Raw genomic sequence first — 19,983 nt, 5'->3', positions numbered from 1 at the left:
AGTGACAGCAAGTGCCTATCCCTTAAATAAATAAATAAATGCAAATAATGCCTGAGATCACACACCTGATGGAACATTATCCATGTTCTAGTCTTGCTCTCCACTGAGCACCTGCAGAGGCATTTACTATCCTTCAAGGGCGTTTCTCCTTCCAGCAGCTTAAGAGCCCGTGCTTTACGCTGCGATATTGTTACTCATAGAACACGGTTCATGTGAGCTAATAGGCCTTGGAAACTTCTCATGTGCTAGAGCCGAAACCTGGCGGGGGCGGAAGAAGCCTCGCAGCGCCCGGGTGGCCGCCGGTCCCTGTGCTGTGCTGCCCCGCCCCACCCGGCTCCGGTCACAGGTGGATAAAAGTGCCTCTTCCCCAGCTCCCTGCCCTTCTCCAGCCCGTCCTCCCTCACGGCCGCTTTCCACCGGCGCCCCTGTCCCCCTTGCCTTTGGAGGGGTGCGGGGAGGGGGCGCGGCCCCTCACCTGTGCTCGGCCCCCCACCTGTGCTCCGTCCCGCACTTGTGCGCGCCCCGCGCCGCCCCGCCCGGCACTCGCAGCGGGGGCGGGAGCGGGAGCGCTGTGCGGTGTCAGGGCTGACGAGAGGGGGGCTCCCGGCGCCGGAGGCGGCGCGGCGGCATCCCCATCCTCCTCCCCTCTATCCCTCCGCCTCCTCCCTCCCTGCCTTCCCCGGGCGCCCTATGCACTTTCTTCTCGAACCACCCTCGTAGACAAACTTTGATGGGGAACCTCGCACCGCGCTGGAAAAATGCCGGTTATGAAGGGATTACTGGCACCGCAGAACACCTTCCTCGACACCATCGCCACCCGGTTTGACGGCACACGTGAGTCCGGGCTGGGGCTCCGGACGCCCGGAGAAGGGGATACACGGAGGGCGCTGCGCGTGTGGTGGGAGGCTCCTCTTCCCTCCCCTCCGCCGCCCTGGGGTTTCCTTGGTACCAGAAGCCGGCAATGAGGAGGGGGAGGCGAGGGAGCTCTCAGCCTCTCCCACTCTCCTGCCTGGTTTCTCCACAGCTTTGCAGGTGAGGAGGGTGCCCGGTACCCTCTGCCCCCGACACCCTGTCCGGAGGCTTCAAGGGGGCCGGAGCCAGGATCCCTGCAGGAAAGTTGTACACTGGGCTGGGGCTTCCCCAGCGCCCCGAGCAGCCGAGAGACCGCGAGGGAAAGGTTCGCTCAGAGCCTGGGCAGGGCTTTGGCGGGAGGTTTTGGGATTTTCTTTTTTGTCTTTATTACCTCCAGCCCCCATATTAAATCTTCTCCCTAAAAGCTGAGTTCCCGTAAATCGGGCTCATCCGTGGCAGCAGCTGTTGCAGGGCGTTAGTGGAGGGAGGCAGCCAGGAGCAGGGGAAGGGCTCTGACAGCGGCGGCCGCCCGGCTGCAGAACCATGGACAGGTCCCGGCCTCGGGCGGGTCCGGCGCTGGGCTCCGCTCCCAGCTCCCGCACACGGCTCCTCCCGCGGCGCCCCGGCTCCGCCGGGAGCTTTCCCGGCAAGGCACTGCCTTCCCGTGGGGGGCTGGCGTGCTCCCCCTCCGGCCATGGGTTAGGAGTCGCCTGTAGGAGTCTTGAGTTTTGTTTCTTCTTTGATGGGGTTCACTCATATTAAAGCAACTAAAAAGGAAAGGGGAAATAGTGGATTTGGACCAAAATGAACTCCCTTCCCTTTAATTCCCTTTCTAAAAACCCAGGCATACATCGTGGAGGAAAAACAACTCAGATTTGAGTTGCTACTGGCGGTTTCTTGACTGAAAACATTGCCATCTAATTGGTTTGAAATCTTGATTGCATTATCTATTGGCATTTCCTCGATGGTTTGATTACTGTGTGGTTAAGACAACTGAACTGTGATTATTGAATCAATAAGTTGTAAAATGTCAAGAAAATAATACAGTCACTGAGATCAACTGCAGAGAAGCACAGAGCTTTATTATAACTGTTCTGCTAATCTGAGCATACACAAATAATTATGATCCAGGGCTGTATGTAACTGATACTTCTCTATAAAGCAATCTCTCTTAAGACTGCTTAGATGTACCTTTAAATTCCTTCAACTGCAGAACTCAAAGTCCTTTTCCCCCATCCTCCACCCTTTTATTGCTGCGAAGTGTATGAGTATTATTTACTGCATATTGAAGCAGTACTAATAAGAGTTTTGCTGCTGATACTGTTATTTGCCAGAAAAGCAGTTCTTCCCTTCTTTGTGCTCAGGACCCTCCCCCTTTACAATGGCTTCCTTTCAAAGGATGGAGCACGCAGCCTGCAAGCTGTGCACACAAATGCTTCATGAATTCTATACCGTTCTTCAAAGATCCAATTTAGCAAGCAACGTTAATGATGTCATGCAGGTCTCTTTTATTAAATAAAACACTAGAAAAATGTTTAATCCACATCTTCTCAGTGACACCAACAGATAAGTGTGGTAGAAAGTTTATTACTTAGCTGAATTCTATACCCAAATGGAGCTACACTTTTAAGGCAATGATTCTACTGCGCTTCATGAAGTCAAATGGAATGATCTTTTCTTAAACAAGAAGCAGACCTCAGTGTCTTACATTGAAATTTAATGCTAACAACTCATCTACTTTTTCCTGAAATGTAATTGGAAAATAATGTAATTAGATATTTAATTTCACCAGAAAATACAGCACATTATTTTTTTATTACAGGCACTGAGATTTTTGGGTTTAGTTAGTGTTCCAGAATTTGCCTCAAATATTAAGCAAGTGTATTCTAGAAGTTGTTATGGTATGATATTGACATGTGAAATATTCCCAGTAGTTCACATGGGAAGATGTTTTATGAACTAGATAGTCTGACATCTAGTAAACCTTTGGAGGATGGTGGTATTCTATCGAAATCTGGTAGCATGTCTCTTAATTTACAGAATAACATAATATCTCCTTTAGAGTGTTAAGGTAAAGCAATGAATCAACTTGATGTGATCTGAAACAAAGTTCTGTGGATCACACCACATCATAACTAAATTTATAACCTCCAGAAATAGCTTATCTCCTTTGTTGCTTTGAAAATCCTAAATTTAAATATAAAAATTAATACTTCTAAACTGATGAAAAGAAACCAAATTAAAAAGTACAATTTTGCAAAATGTGTATATATATCCAAGCATTAAGTAGAAAAATTAAAACTAATTTATTTTTCACTTAAAGTGCCTGTGTGGTTGGTATTCCAGAGCTTGTTCAGGTGGCTCAAGATAAAAGTAATATCAATGGCTAATCCTTGCAGGAATCAGTCCCATGTCTCACTAGTTTTACAGATGATACAGTCTGTGAAAGGAATAGGACTGATACATGGCACAGAACCTGAGGTTATGTTTCACAAACTACTTTGACCTCACACATGATGATATTTAAATGTTAAAATACTGCCAAAGGTTTTTTTGGTATTGGGTTTTTTTTTTGGCAGTTGTTCTAATATACTCTGTAGTTAACAGACCTCTTTCCAGTTTAAGCCTGTGGGAAGGATATATTATGTTGTCATCAGTGATAGACTAATCCACCAATGCATCTTTAATCCAGAAGAGGGATAATTCTAATTCCGGGCAAGAGTGCAAGAAGGGATTCCAGATAATATTAGAAAATATGCTTTGCTTTGCACGGAATTTTCAAAAATTAATTCAAATAATTTTTAAATTTTACTTTTGCAATGATTTATGTCTAATTAGCAGTTATGAAAAATTGAATATCTCAAAAAATTATATAACAGCTGCTTGACAGGTTCTTCAGGTGCTCAGAATGCTCTCAGTAGATATTTTGTTGTCTGTATGTTATACATAAATATTCTTTACATATGAAACCAGGGTATATGTGCTAAGCAAAAGAATTAGATTAATTTTGGGGTGCCTCTTAGCTGTATAGGGGATTGCAGAGATTTCCTGCAAACTTCCTATTACCTGAGTTGCACACGTGGAAGAACAGCATTAAAGGTTTGTTTATCTGGATTTCCATGGCAGAACTCTTGGATCTGCCTATGTGCTATTATACCTCCACCTTCTCGCAACTTGAAAATATCTTTTGTGTTCCTGACATTGTAATTTAAGTCAATGCTTTCTCAAAGGGCTCCTTTCCCCCCCCACCCTTCCCCCAATAGCTAAGCACCAGGTCATCCAAAGACTTTTTACTCCCTCTGTTAGCAATGAGTTTATTGTCAATTGGGAAAAAAAATACAAAAATTTTCAAATGAGTAGGTTTTGGCTTAGGCTTTTTTTGGCTGGTTTGGGGGTTTGTTTTTCTTGTTATATTTTCAAGATAAAATATCATTTTCAAGTGTGAAAATATTTCAAATATAAGCCTATAATTAACCCTGCCACCAAATATTAAGAAACTGAATGTCTGAAGTGAGTTGTTTCACTTCAAGCTTTTGAATTGGAAATTTGCATATTTGTGCTTCTTAACCCTATTTAGATTAGGCAAAGTATTAAAAAACAGTTGCATGGTAGGAAATTATGTTCTATTGTTTTCATTTATATATATGTAAATAAAAAATACTCTCTATGCACTATTTATTTATTTAAATAGATTAAATACATAGCGGGGTCGTTGTTGTTGAAAATCTGTGAGACTTTCTCATGGAGAAAAGCTAACAGAGATTCAGCAAATATCCTCATTAATTTATAATCAAAAAAAGGACAACAATTTTGTGTATAGTTATACTATAAAATGACAGCTGAATTCTATAATTATCTCTTGTCTGTCAAATCTTATCAGTTTCCAAATTAAGTGTGTACTTCACATTCTTATTATCAATCTTGCGTGATCAGTCTGATCTGAAGATCAAGCTGAGTTAATTCCTTCTTGCTCACCGTCAGTGGTGACAATTAGATAATTCTGTATTTGCTGAACAACTTCTACATTCAGATATGTTTTCCAATTAAAACATTGCTCAAGTACTAACAAAAGAGCTTTGCACCTAAGCAGCAATTTTCATAACTTTTTTTTTCCTTGTTGATCAGATGGAATCAGTTTTCTGATTGCTTTGGTTACCCTCAGGTGCGATTGCAGGATTCCTGATCAGAACATACAGATTTAAGCATATCAAATGTGATGCCAGCATACTTCTGCTGGTACTGTGGGTAGAACCAGGTTGTTTCTTTTGCATCATCATCAGTTGGTACAGAGCTGAAAGCCTTTGTATGCAGTGATGTTTCCAGATTGCAGGGTCAGATTCCTCCCTCACTCTTCACCAGCTACCCCCATCGCTTGCCTTTCTGTCTCATAAACAAACTAGTGATGTCTGCTAGGTTGAACCAATGCACTAACACTCTTTGCAACTTCATTGTCAGATTCTGTGTCTCATTCAGGGTGAATCCTAGCCTCCCTACACTGATCAATGTGCTGCATAATCATATCACAGAAACTTCAAAAGCAGGAAAGTGCTTCTTGGCTGCTTAGTGGTTCTCTCCCGAAAGGGCTCAAGGAATTGCAGCAGTGTCAGATGTAGGGAAACAAAAACTGAACTTCAGGGGAAGAAGGTCATTGATCAGACTCCAGGATCAGAATGGTCCACCTCCCAAAGACAAAATGTGCTGCAGCTACAGGCTGGGGGCAAAGTGGCTGGAAAGTGACACAGCGGAAAAGGACCTGATGGTGTTGGTTGATAGCCAGCTGAACATGAGCCAGCAGTGTGCCCAGGTGTCCAAGAAGGCCAATGGCATCCTGGGCTGTATGAGGAACAGTGTGTCCAGCAGGACCAGGGAAGTGATTCTCCCCCTGTACTCAGCACTGGTGATGCCACACCTCAAGTCCTGTGTCCGGTTCTGGATCCCTCAATTCAGGAAGGACATTGAGGTGCTGGAGAGGGTCCAGACAAGGGCAGCAAACCTGGTGGACGGTCTGGAGTGCATGTCCTATGAGGAGTAGCTGAGGGAGCTGGAGTTATTTAGCCTGGAGAAGAGCAGGCTCAGGAGTGACCTTATCACTCTACAACTGCCTGGAAGGAGGTTGTAGCCAGGTTGGGGTTGGTCTCTTCTCCCAGGCAATAAGTGACAGGACGAGAGGACATAGTCTCAAGCTGTGCCAGGGGAGGTTTAAGTTGTACGTTAGGAAGAAATTCTTCACAGAAGGGTGATTAGATATTGGAATGGGCTCCCCAGGGAGCTGATGGAGTCACTGACCCTGGAGGTGTTTAAGGAAAGACTGGATGTGGCACTTAGTGCCATGGTCTCGTTGACGTGGTGGTGTTCAGTCAAAGGTTGGATTTGATGGTCTCAGAGGTCTTTTCCAACCTAATTGATTCTGTGATTCTGTAAAATCCTGTGTCCAAAGAAGGGTGACTCAAACTATGATATTCACTGATCAGTGTCAGAGACTTCTAAGCAGTGACAATGGAAAAGCTCGTGGTCTGTCAAACTCTCCCTCTGAGGGAGTGCAGGTGCAGTAAAGCTGGTCTAGTTCTTTGTCATAAAGATGAAGTGAGTCAGACAGAGGGAAATTTCCAAAGATACATATGCTGTTGGTCTTATGTTAATGAAGAATTGTTTTGGGCTTTTTACTTATATCCTTGGATAAGTAAATAATGAGGTTTCCTGAATTAATTACATATTTTTCACTGCAAAAGTATACAGTCAACACTGGAAAAAATATTGCCTGTTCTCAGCTCAGAGAGCAAAAGAGCAGACCTTGCCTCTCTGTACTTGTCTCTGTAAGATGTGGTCTGTGTTGAAGCTCACTGTAGCTCTGTTACTAAAAAAAGACAAATGTGATTTTGAATATAAACCAGGGGTTGGATGTTTGGAATCTGTTGTTGCTCTTTGCTGGAAATAACCAAGAGGCTAGATTAAGTAGCTAATCAGAAAATCTTTTCCTCTTCTTTTGGCACAAATGTTGAGAGTATAGAACCTCATAATTTAAGCTTGGGCTATTTGGTGATCTTTGCTTTCAACAGCTACAGTAACTTCTGATTCTAACCTGAGCTGAAATTAGTCCTGAAAGTTTTGGAGGCATCTTACAATCATGTTTCTTAATTCTTGATTTCTGGTCCAAAGGATCTAATTCAAGGGAAAAAAAATGTGTGCAGGTACCATTTTTAATATACAATCACTAGGCTATTCCTTAAAATCATGAAAAATGGTCATTATGGTATATTTTATTCAGAGAACATCTTATTGCTATAGAAAACACTGATGTATTCAAGTTGTCAGGTAGTGTTCTCTTCTTTTTTGTTAGACAGAAAGAAGATAGAATGATAATTATGCAGTTCTTCCATTCAGAGGATATATATAATTCATTAATCACACCACTTTTAAGTCTTAGGTTAATGCTATAAATGTAAAGTTAGACTAGTAACACACATCATTACTACAGAAATAAACTCTGTATTTGAATTCAAGGCAAGTGTTTGAAACTTAAGAGTGGAAAAGAGTAAGTAAATAAGGGATTTTTTTTTCTGAATAATAAAAGAATATTATCCTCTGCATTGCTTCAGGGTAGAAACCTGATACACAGTGCAGTGATCGAAACAAATCTGTATATTTGAAGTGACATGTATTTGAATGAACATGTACTCTGTGTGAATGGAAAAAATCTCTTTAGAGGGTTTCTAAATCTTAGGTGATTATCAGGATTCACACTAGAGAGGTTCTGTAAGTTTACCCTTTTTTCTCTTTCCAAACATTTCCTACTTTCTTCTCTGATGACATTTCAATGAGTAAATAGGTTTACCCTGAAAATAGATTTCTCTTATTGTGATCATTGCTCTTAAGTATTCAAATTTTATTTTATTTTTTTATTTTATGTGTGCCGGTAGCAATTTTATACACATTCCCAGTCTTTCTGGGTGCAAAGAAAAGGTGCTCAGAGTATTGTTCAGGGCAACAGAACAATAGAAATAGAAAGAAAGCCGCTGCCTCAAGCACATGTAGAAGTGTAAGCAAATAGAGATGCATGAATATATTACAATAAATCAGGAAAGGGTTTACAGAGCATTAAGTGCTGTTAGTACTATTCTGAGGAAATATATTTTTGAAAGAAATGCAAGTTGCCTGTATTACATCAACTGTTGCCTGGAAAAGGTGAGCAAAGGCAGTTGCTTACAGCAGTTTTGCATTGTCACAGGAAAGCTTACCTTACCTTGTGTTAAAGTGACTAGAAGAAAAAAGTGTGCAAGCAACAACCTGATCCTGAAGCAATGTTGTTTCATGCCCACTCAATCTAAAAATAAATAAATTAGAAAGAAGGAAAAAAGAAGGGGGGAGGGGGAATAGAGAAACAAACAAGCCATTCTCAAATTGCAGACACGAGAGAGACTTCTTTAACAGTAAGAAAAGTCTTCTTTTAGAGTTTATTTTGCCAAGTGCTTCTGGCTCCTTCTGTTTTCTGGGATTGATAATAGTATTCAAAGACTTTGGAACAGGTGTTGTTCTTAAAATACTAGCACATTCTACATTGAACTTGACATTAAATATCTTCTGAGCATCCCTAAACCTTAATGTTGGCTGTCAATCATTTCAAGGACAGCTGAAGACAATTGTGTTATGGAGAAATATGTTGTCTTCCCTATTGATATTTTGAAGAGAAAACAGCCTCCAGTGTGCCAGCTCTCAATTCACTTTTTCTGCAGGCATTACTTATGACAACTAGAAGTTCAGGTACCAGTTCTTAGGACTTTTGAGGGCTGAAAGCTGCCAGGATTATTTTGCTTTTCTTTTATTTTAAATCTATAGAAATACGGAAGGATTCATTTGGACAGCATGGACCTGAAGTTATTTTTGCCTTCTATCTCCCTCAACAGCTTGTTTTGATAATGTGACTAGATATTTTATTCAAAATGTATAAAAGAGAACTCTGAGCTGGTAATTTTGTCATTTATTTGATTTTTAGAATGAGAAAATTTTCCTAAGACAAATAATTTGATTTTTTTTTCTCCCCAAAATGTCAGATAACTCCTGTGATGAGTGTGGTTTTGTATAAATTCTGACTTTTCCCACATTTTGAATTTACAATGATATGAAAAATAACAGGGAAACTATATTGTTTTAGAGGAAAATATTTTTGCAGAAAAAACACCCTTCTTTGTGGCAAGTAAAAAAGCTTCTTTGGGAGGTAAAAAAACCCTTTAAAATCAAGAATAATCACATAATATCAGTGACAAGATGTTTTTTGGTTTGTTGGGGTTTTTTTAATGATCTAAATGAAAATATACAATATTTTTAATCTATGTATTTCTTTTGAATATATGAATTACATTTGCAAGATAAAACATTAATTGTATTTATTAAACTGAATTGTTTCTTTATTGAGTTGAAAGATCTTGAGGCCAGGAGTTTGTACTTAACACTTTCTCTTTTCCATTTCCATAACCGTGGGAATAAACATGCACCTCATAAAACCTGTAGTTATAGAATCATGTTAGGTATTTAAATACATAAAAGTTCAATGTAGAAAAGAATAGTTAATAAGTATTAATGAAAGATATTGAGCTATGCATTTGCCAAGATTAGGGAAAGTTAGCAGGATCACTGATTTTCAGAGGAAAATATATAGTTACAAGTTGTGTCTGCTTCAGTGCTGTAGTAATGGGGTGGCAGCATGAGAGGAAAAAGGTGAGAGAACATTATGGTTAGACTGTATTTTGGGGGCTGTTCAAAGTCTTACAGCAACTTAGTATTTGGATTTTTAAAACATATTATGGCTTTAATGGCCCTGTTTGAAGCAGATCTATGCTACATTACAGTATGACTAAGTTGTCTTTGTCATGATGAAGAGCTGCTTCTGCATTGGGAACAGAAAACAGGATGCCTCAGGCATTCTGAATGTCTTTATTACCTTTGTGTATTTTTACAGGAATATTTACCTAAACTCTTTGTTTGGCGTTTTTTGTTTGCTTGGTTTTGGTTTTTTTTTTTAATTAGACTTATATAGGATGTTTAGAATTCATCAGGAGAGTGACACTATTAATACTGCCTTGGAGAGTATGTACCTGAGAGTGGTTAGAGCAAGGTGTGCTCCATGGATCTGTTGCAAACAAATTCTTGCCTGGAATTAGGCAGGCTATGGCTCTTCCATTGTACTACATTGAGTCGTTCCTTAAGGAAAGAGGTTTGGCTACCCCATATCAGTTATGTGAACTCACTGCAGTGCAGTATGAGACCATAGATGGAGGATTCATCCTTTACACACTTACAGGTATGCTAAAGGTTGTGAGGGTTAAAGCATATTTCCAGATTTTCTTCTGGTAGGGTGCAGGCTTGCACCCAATTATTTTGCATTCCCTGAAGTGAACTAAGCACTTGCCATTTTTCACTCTGAACCTATGATTTTTTTCTTCAAATTCATTAACAATTGCAGATAATTATTTATTATCTTGTTTTTGTTCCTGAAGACATTAACCATAAATGATATGTGAATTTTGAAAAAGTAGTCTGCTCTCCTTTAAGATGTATTAAAAAACCCTAAAAAACTAGATTATTAGTGACCTTAAACACAAAATTGATTTTTTTTTTTTTTTAAGTTTACTTACACCATGAACTGGAGTGCTGATTGATTTTCAGAGGTAAGGGATAGTCTTAGGTTGAAAACTGTACAAGTGATCTTTGGCCAAGAAAGAAAAAAAGAGGAAGCAGCTGTGAAGAAGCAGTGATGGATTGACTGATGGGATTGCTGAGTGAGCAGAAGGTAATGATTTGGAATGAACTGAATGCAGTAGCACTGTGGGAAGCTTCACTTTGGTGCAGAATATGACCAGGGAAATGTTGCCCTGAATGGGTATAGTTGTGAGAGGGTTAAAAGCACTGTCTTCTCAGAGAACAAATTGCTTGTGGTCCTACCTAGCACTCGGTGGAATGATAATTGGGCAGTCTTGGCTTTCAAAGGCGAACATGTCTGTTATCTTCTTGATGAGTGTTTAGCCACTAAACCCAACAAATTACAGCCTGATTTCATCATATTGTAACTTTTAGCTGGCTGATATGGCTAAGGAAGCAAGTAAAAGTAAGTTAGGTAGCTGACGTAATGAAAAAGCACAGTGAAAATTGACTATGGCAACTTCGTGTTTTGTGTTTTCTTTTATTTTTAGTTTTTTATAAAGGACTAAACTTCAGAATTACTACTTTTATAAAGGGAATGAGGAATCAAAGTGGGCTTTTTTGATTGTTTTGTTTTAACTGATATTAGGTTTTTTATGTATGGATGACTCGATAGCACATGATCTTATTTTTCATAAACTTGCTTACAGTATGTCTGAAAGTCTGTTGTGGTTCTCATGTTTGCCATCTCTCCTACCCCCCTCCCAGAACTTTCCATTCCTACTGGCAGTGTGGATCGAATCCGACCAAACAGCTTTTGTGAATTACAGCAACAAATTGCTGCTTCCCCAAGCTGCTGATCGATTCCTGCAGCAGGGGTAGTGATCAGCAAGAGTCAGGATGGACAGATGGAAATTACTGCAGACATTTAAACCCATCAGTCATAATTCTTATACAAATAAAACAGGCAGGTGTTGACTGTTTTCATACTGCTGTGAGCAGGATCCAGATGGGGACCCAGGGTTTTGGTTCCAATTGCAACTCAGAGCTAATCATCAAATCAGATTGTGGAAGCAGTAACTCTTGGAGAAACGCACAAAGACTTTGCTGCTTTCATCCAATTGGAGCTACCTGAATTGCAGTTTCCCCCCCCTTTTGTCCTAACTATACAAAATAATTCTATATTAGAGATGTGTTCCCTTTAAACATCAACAGTATCTTTAGGAAGGAATTATCTATCTGGATATTTAACACTTTTTATGTGAGGTATGTTTATAAATACAGAAACATATACATGCAGGTGATAACCTGCTTTAATTACAGAAGAAATCATGCTTCATTTAGGATGAATAGTTCATGTGTTCATTTTTCTGCTGATGTGAGTCTCCTGGGAAAGATTGCTTGAACTCTCAGGAGAGCTGCAGGCCTTCTGTTTGTGTCTTTTGTAACGAATAACTGTAACATTGCTAATTTCTGCTGTTTTTCTTGTGGGTATGCTTTTTAAACATAAATAATCATAACCTGATGTTGTATCAATCTCACCTGAAATACATCAAATTCCTGAGGCAGGAGCTTTAAATAAATACGTATGATCACCCAGATGATAAAAAAGTGGTTGAAAGAAAAACAGCCACTCTGTGCATCAATAAGTAAGGTGCAAAGAACACGTAAATAGTTCAACTGGCAGTCTTACAAGTGACTAGCATAAGGAGTGCCTCTTCTAGGGAAGCAGGAAACAAAGTTCAGGGAAATATTAGTCCCATAAATAAATAAATAAATAATCTGGAACAACAGTAATTAGTTTACATTTTACCTTTATTCTGATTTTTAAAACACATTTCCCTTTTATGAATTCATTGTAGGCAAGGTCCTCTCACAGAAAGGAAGAAAGACAAAGGCCAAAAAGCCCAACAATAGTAATACTGTGTGACCTACACCATGATGGATAGATCTTAATAAACCGAGTTTTGGGAGTTGAGTGAAATAATTACAAGTAAAGCTAAGAGGTTAGAATTAATTGGAGAATTACAACAGCTTTTGTCCCCAGCCTGATGTGGTTGATATGTCAGTTTATATGAACTGTCATTGAAAACAATGCTTCCAGGTGTTCAATTAAAGGTTATGAGACATTTTCTGCCACCTTTACACATTCTGTTTTATGCTGGGATGTCTTTCTAAGATGAGCAAGAATGAAGAAAGTTTTTTTACATTTATAGCATGAAAGTATTGTCTTCTAACTTTTTTGATGCTTAGAAGTACATAAAATTGGTTGTTGATGTTTAATTAAAATGTACATAGTATTTATTCTAATTAAATATTTTTGTAAAGTGAAGTTAATGAGAAAATCTTCGTAATGGTGTCTCTTAGTTTGATAGTTGCTGGTTTTCTACCTATTAAATTTTGACATATTGCCGTGCAGAGCAGTGATTTTATTTTATGTTTTAATGCTTAGAGTATTGTAGCAGTTTGCACAGCACTTGAATATTTTAGTGTTCATTTATCATGGTTAATTCATGGCTTCCAGGGAGAGTTTGTGAATGGCATAATAAACTAAATATAATAACAGAATAGTTTGCTCTTAAAAGCAGGTGCTTCCTGATAGGTTTTCAGACTTGGCAAGCAAAGTTTGTGGCAGTAAAATATTGCAGTGAGTGTTCTGATAGCTTGGCTGTGAAAAAAAACATGGAATTTTTGCTTTTTGACAGACCAGTATTTTTTTGGTACATAAGATAAAGCCATCTTGGGCCACATGACATGGAATCTCTGAGGCTGGGGATGCAAAATTAGAAATGTTGTCCAGCCAGGCTCAGTCCAACAGTATGGCTTGCTGTTCTGCTGAAGGGAACCACCAATATCTTTCTTGCTCTATGAACATATTTTCCAGATTAGTCCTTGAGTAAGAAATCAAGTATCAAAGCTGGCATCTACATAAACAATTTGGGTACCTGATAGGAAAGGGTCTGAAGTACAGCCCTGTGTGACAGTCACAGGCCTGTGTGGTGGGATTATGTGACAAGAATCAAGAGCCGTTCTCTGTATTATCCAGAAGGTAAAATAGTCCCCATAAATAAATAAATTATCTATAGGAATTTTGTTTCTTTCCCTTACTGCTCCACATTAAGGGAGTTTGTTACTGTTGTTAAATCCTCAGTGTTTCCCAAATGAATTTATACTTGCACTTAAAATCAAGTACATGGCTTGATTACAGAAAACAAAAGATATTTCTGAACCAAAACATTAATCTTCAGTTTTAATTATCCTAATTTTTTGGATCAATTCTGCAAGTTTAGCAGGTGTTAAGCTTCAAAAGTAATTTTCAGAAGCTTTTTACATTTTGTTACTTAAGAATCCTCATGATGATCAACATAATTTCAGGATTTCTAGTAGCGTATATATAGTTCTGTTCTGTTGTTAAAATATAGTGCTAGAGAACTTGATAGTTATAGCAGAAGAGAAATAGAGAAGTTACAAAAATGGGATATGTATCTAATTTTCACAAGTGTAAATTACTATGAGAATTTCAGTTATGAGACTCTCAACTAAAAGCCACCCTTGCACCATATCTATCCCATTCTTACCATGAAAGGGATATTTCATAGCCTTAATCCTTCTAGTATAGTTACTTTATATGAATGGATTATTGTACATTAGAAATGTGTTTCCACCCTCCTTCTGTGTTTCCAAGATTGCTCTTATAAAATGACAAGACCAGACTAGCTGAAAATGTTAAACTTGTCTTAAACAATACTGATGATAAACATGAAGTAACAAAGCATGGAACTAGATAGTCTAGGTCGCAGAAACTTATCTTGCATTAGAAACAGAAAATCTCTCTTTTTCTAATCTTGAAATGTTCTCAATCACAGACTTTAAAGAAATGAAGAGGATTTTTCATGACACAGGATTTGTAACAACCTATGCTATGATGAAACAGCATGTCTATAAAGAGGAATCCTATCTTTACTTGCAATGGATATCTTTCAGAACATTAATGTTCAGTCAGCAAGATAAAAACTTTTCATATAAATGTGGTTTTAAATGTCCAGATGGAAAAAATGTTCCTATTAAAACCTACTTTCTACTTTCCAAAAAATTCTTCTAATACCACAGCTTTCAGACAAAAAGTAGAAAGCAAATTGCATGAATGTTTAAATAGAAAAGACTAAAACTAAAAAAGAACCCAAACAAGCTTAGCATCAATAAAAATGTGGCAATAATAAATTTATGTATTTTATCACATTGACATATTTTTATTTCATAACTTGAGGATTGCAATATTGGGCTCTGGCACTCTTTGGGGAGCATCAGGAGCACAGTGGTTTTTACTGGTATAAACTGCATTTTCTGAGGTACAGCTGAATTTTTTTCAAAGTACTGAAAACTAAAATAGAACTACTGTGAATACTCTAAGATGTCATGGTGTTTTCCTGCTTTCTAAATCATTAAGACCATAACCTCCTAGCACTTTAACCAAATGCACTTATTTGTTTCTTCAGCGTAGTACCTTTTGTGGTTCCTTCCATTCAGATCGGGCACCAGTGGCCTAACTTGACTTTCTCCCAAGACAGTTCTTGACCCAGCTCAGATCAGTTGGAAAATTCCTTTTGCCAAGGATGAGAGAACTGTCCTTGAAGTGTGGGGACATTCAGTTGCTTACTTGTTTACCAGACTAACTGTAAAAGCACTGGGAGGTTTTGTTTCCATAAATAATACATAGGTTCCACAGTGTCTCGTGAGAACTACAGCACTAGTCCAAGTTCTTCTCCATAACTGGAATTTAAACTCTGTGATGGAAAATGGAAACCTCTAGACCCTAGCCCTGACCTGGTCACCTTTAGTAAGCAGTGATCATGGTACTATATCAAAGGGGCATCTAGAAACTTTCTTTGAATAATCCTTTTTTCTTTGTTTTTAATTAATAGTTTTTGTTTCCTTATTTCACAAAGTGCTGAAATTCTAATGTTTAAAATTTGATAAAGTATCAGATTAAAAAAAAATCATCTCTTCAACTCTTGCAAACATGTGAAAGGGGGAACAAGTGATTCTATATGCCAAAGAACCCTTGTTTCCTCTTGCTGTATGAATTTTCTGTAATCCAATACAGTCAAGATGACACTGAAATTTTGTGAAAATGAGGTATGAGTAATTTCTCTCCTGGTTGCTTTATGAAGCTTATTGTATCTTGGAACCCTCTAGACCTCTTAAATATTGCTGAAAATAGGCAGGATATTTAGTGTTGAGAAGGGAGAAGATGGGAATGGTAATCAGAGGTGTATGGGAAAAACAATCACTTTAGTTCTATTTGCCTTATTACAAAAAACAGCAATACATTAAAACTTTCTTGAGAGATTCAGCAAGTATGGGCAATCCATAGCAGTTTAAGTACCACCCTTTATCACACTCTGAAGTAGACACCCAACTGATTCTGTATCGATGCTTTCCAATCTCAGAAGTTTTTGGCTTCAGTATCCTAAAAATAAATGTTTGATACATTAATTCTGAATCTATTGCTGTGAGGGAGGAAATACACCCAATGAAATGCTGAGAAGACAGTCATATATGCTACTGTCCTTCTATTTTAGACAGGAGTGTTAACACTGCTTTCCTCCCTTTTAGTTAAAAATTTTCTTAGTCAATGCCACTCTCACAAGTGTGAGTAGAAGGACATATTTGGGAGTGGGCTTTGAGTGATTCACTTGATTCACCTTCCTGATGAAAGAAGCTCTGAAATGTACAGTGAATGTTACACTATTTTCTTTTCCTTAATTGGTTCAAGTAATTTACAGAATGGAGCAGGGGAAAATGCTTTTCTTACTTTCAACTGCAGAGGGAATCTTGCATTCCTAATCTTTAGTGTTTCTTGGATGCATTTTAATTAGATGTCTATAATAGACCATATAACTACCCTTCATAACTTCATAAAACTTGTTAAGAATCTCTTAATAGCTCCTCTTAAATCTCTCACATCTGGAAATAGTGAAACCAAATATATTTGAGAGTTTCCTCTTTCTGCTTCTATGGAAGGATCTTGTATAACACCATCAGAATCACACCTCTTAAGAGAATTGATGCAGAAAGTGAAATAGGATGGTCAAAAGCAGAGCCACTTTGGTTTTTGTCACGAATTTTTTTCCATGCAGATGGAACTTGAGCTAATTTCATCAATAGAAATTACTGCCTAAGTTAAGTGGAATAATTTATTTACTTGAAACAATTTAGAAATAAATGACACTTAAATGAGTTTTCTAACAGCAATCCTTTTTACACAGTTTCAGCTAAACCATATTTTAGTACACAAAATGAAGCAGCTGGGGATAGTTCTGATGCTTGAGAAAAAAGCCATATTTGTTGCCATAAATTTAACTCATCTGGGTATAAAGGACACTTTATTTAGGTATGTGTGATATTTGTAGCAGTCTTAATGTGCACATAATGTATTTTCTGATGATTAAACCATGATGTATTTATTCAATTATTTAATCTCTTTAATGTTGCTGAATATTGTTTTCTTCTTGCCTAAAAATGTATTAGGGTATGAACTTAACTGGTTTAATTATGAGAATTATAGTCTGGTTCCTGCTTGTTTGGGTTTTTTAAATACTAAAATCACTACTGATCTAATGACCAATGAATCACACATTGCACGATATTTCTAATATGTCTTGAAGTCTTTGGTGATTTTCCCCATGAAAACAATTTCTTCCTAAAATAGCAACATTATCTGGGATGAAGTGTCAGAACATCATGTACTTACTACAGTCTCTGTTGCTCTATGCAATGCTAAAATTTATATCAAACTAGTTTCCATATAAACTGAACTCTTGATTTATAACCTTGTATATCATTAAGGATTTCAAAGTAGTTTTACCCCCTGTTAGGAAGAGATATGTAGTTATGCATGAATTTATGTAATAAAAATCACCAGAACAGAAACACTTTTAAATATTATAAGGATGTGGTTTCCAAATTTTCCTTCAGAATCAATGATTGTAGAATGCCAGAGCTTTCTTAATACCAATTAAAATTGGAGAGTTTGGTTGCCTTGGCCTGTATTCATACTTCCATGTATAGAAATGGGGTAATAAGAAACAAGCCCTCCTGACAGATCTCAAAACACAAATACAAAATTATATTATACATAACCTACCATCTCTGATGAGTCAGCATGCAATTTATAACTTGCAGTGCATTATTTTTTATAAGTCACTTCATTCTTGTGAATGTAATTTTCAGAGAAGTCTAAGGAATTAGGTCAACTTTAAATTAAAAGTTTAAACTTCTGGAGAACCAAATGTTTCAGTGTCTTTATTAGGAACACACTTTGTAAATGGATTGCCAGACATAGGAAAAGGACAGGCAGGTCCAGATGGTGTTTTCGCCATCTGAAAAGTGTCCCTCTCTCCATTGATTAGAGCAGGGAAGTAAGGAATAAATGCCTGAAATTTGACAAGACAAAAGGCAGCATTAGTGGTCTTTTCTCCCTATGACTAAATGGCAATACAGACCATAGTTATGAAGTTAAATCATTAAAGAATATTGTTCTATTTAAAATAAATAAAAATCTGTCCACCTGTATATATATAAAATATTACAGCAAATTCTAATTGCTGTAGTGATAGAATTCAAAAACTGTTCTAATAAAAAATCCCTTTCAGACAAACCAAGTTAGTATTGATATTTGAACTTAAGTCTACCTGCTATATTTATCATTACCAGAAGGTTACATTTTGCAGAGCAATGTACTGAAAGTTGTTGGCCAAATTAAAACTGGGGATGGTATTTCACTGGATTGCTCTGATTTTACTCCAGGTCTAAACTTGATTCTGTTCTTAATGAAGTTAAATTTCAAATTAAACCCCCTGTATTACGCTTGGCTTTTGATGCAGAGATAAATAAATGAATGTAGAAACAGATGAACATAGGAAGCTGCCCACTGTAGGTTACAAGGAAACAAGTGGGTCAGGAGCAACTGGGTTTTTGTTTACCCTTTACCTCATATTAGTTCATGATCCTCAAACCTTTGGGAGATTACAGTGGAACAGAGCAGTCCTGTAACAATGCTTCACATAGTAATAATCAGGAAAGAAACCTTTTTTCCCAGGAAAACAGAAGGAGCTCTGAGCACCCACCAAAGCATAAGCCTTTTCAGAGTAAGCCTGTCAGGCTGGAAATACTGTCTGCTTGTCGCTGTATGCAGTCCTTCACTGCTGCTCAGGAACTTGCAAGCCCAGCCTTCAAAAATGTAAGAGGGCTGAAAATGTCACTCCACAGATCAGATTTTCACAACTAGAATATTTTCCATGGGGATGTTATCCTCATCTCTCTTGATACTGCTTGCAGCTGTGCAGGTATTTAATTTCACACTGTGAAAGTACACGGGCTGTAGGTTCATAGGAAGTATTTGAAGTCTGTTATTATCATTCAAACTAACTTACATCATGTCTCTTGTTAATGAATTTGCATTAAAGAATCAGGTGCGGTCTGAATAGCCCGTAACAGGGGAGTTGGAACTTTAAGGTCCCTTCCAACCCTGACCATTCTGTGGTTGTATGTATAGGTCACCTATATATCCTTTAATTTAGATAAAGCCTGTATGTGTGAGCACTGTATGCTATCTATGGTGTGTTTCACATGTCCTGGATGTGTTGCACCAACCAAAGCGACCTGCCAATTCCATGCAATCTGTGAGAGAAATAGAGTGGGCGCAGAGACCTTGTACAGCAGGTGCTCATCTGCCCTCGAACTGCAGGAGGCATCAGGAAGACTGCACGTGATGTCCTGGAGCAACATAACAAGTCCAGTGAGACCAGAGTAATGTGCACAGCACACTTCACGTTATCTGAAGGTGGTAATCCACATGTTGCATTGATGGTCTGTCCGTCAGTAAAGGCTTTGTCCGCAATTTCTGGGTGTCACGTGGTCACGCTATCAATCTGCTCCTTCAGAAGAAAGTCCATAGGATGTGTACTGCACAAAAATCTAGGAAATGCTGAAATTCTTCTAAGGTGGGAAGCCTGAGTGTGATATACAGACAAATCTGAGGGGAAATTCAGATATCTGGTACTTCTAGGTTTGAGTAGGAGGCTAGCACCTTGGATGATCTAAATTATACTTTCATTCTGGCTCTTGGGGCAGTAATCATTACAAGGCAGAGTAATTAACAAAAGTTCCTAATTAAATTTTCTTCCATCTTTGAAATGAGATATCATGTACACTTAACTTGTAAGGGAGCTCTGAAGAATATTTCATACTTTTAAAACATTTTGAAGATGTACAATGACCTGCAAATATTAGCTACTATTCCTTATTACTAAGGAATTATTTATTTCCCAAATCCATTTGCACTGTTATTATTTAAATAGAGCAGATGTGAGACAATTTGTTTTACCTTTCGGTTACTGCTCTGAATGAATTTTTTTTCCGAACAAAGATTTTAATTAAACTGTCAAAACTTAAAAAGAAAAAAAAATCAATTTTGCCCTAATTAAACCTAAACTT

General features: G+C 38.1%; 1 protein-coding gene across 2 annotated transcripts in view; it reads left to right on the top strand.

The window, feature by feature from the left end:
• Positions 1 to 370: 370 nt before the first annotated feature.
• The window catches only part of KCNH8 (potassium voltage-gated channel subfamily H member 8), a 176,080-nt gene continuing 156,467 nt past the window's right edge, over positions 371 to 19,983 (top strand). Inside the window, exon 1 of one of the 2 annotated variants that reach the window (XM_064673240.1) lies at positions 371 to 834. In XM_064673240.1, coding sequence (XP_064529310.1) covers positions 759 to 834 — 76 coding nt within the window. In that variant the 5' untranslated portion in view covers positions 371 to 758. The remainder of the gene's footprint in view (positions 835 to 19,983) is intronic. The other variant, XM_064673231.1, reaches the window with a different exon arrangement.

This window comes from Pseudopipra pipra, chromosome 1 (genome assembly GCF_036250125.1).
Source record: "Pseudopipra pipra isolate bDixPip1 chromosome 1, bDixPip1.hap1, whole genome shotgun sequence".
Taxonomy (NCBI): Eukaryota; Metazoa; Chordata; class Aves; order Passeriformes; family Pipridae; genus Pseudopipra; species Pseudopipra pipra.
Note: the sequence above shows the minus strand (reverse complement) of the source record. Positions and strands in the feature narration are given on the sequence as shown.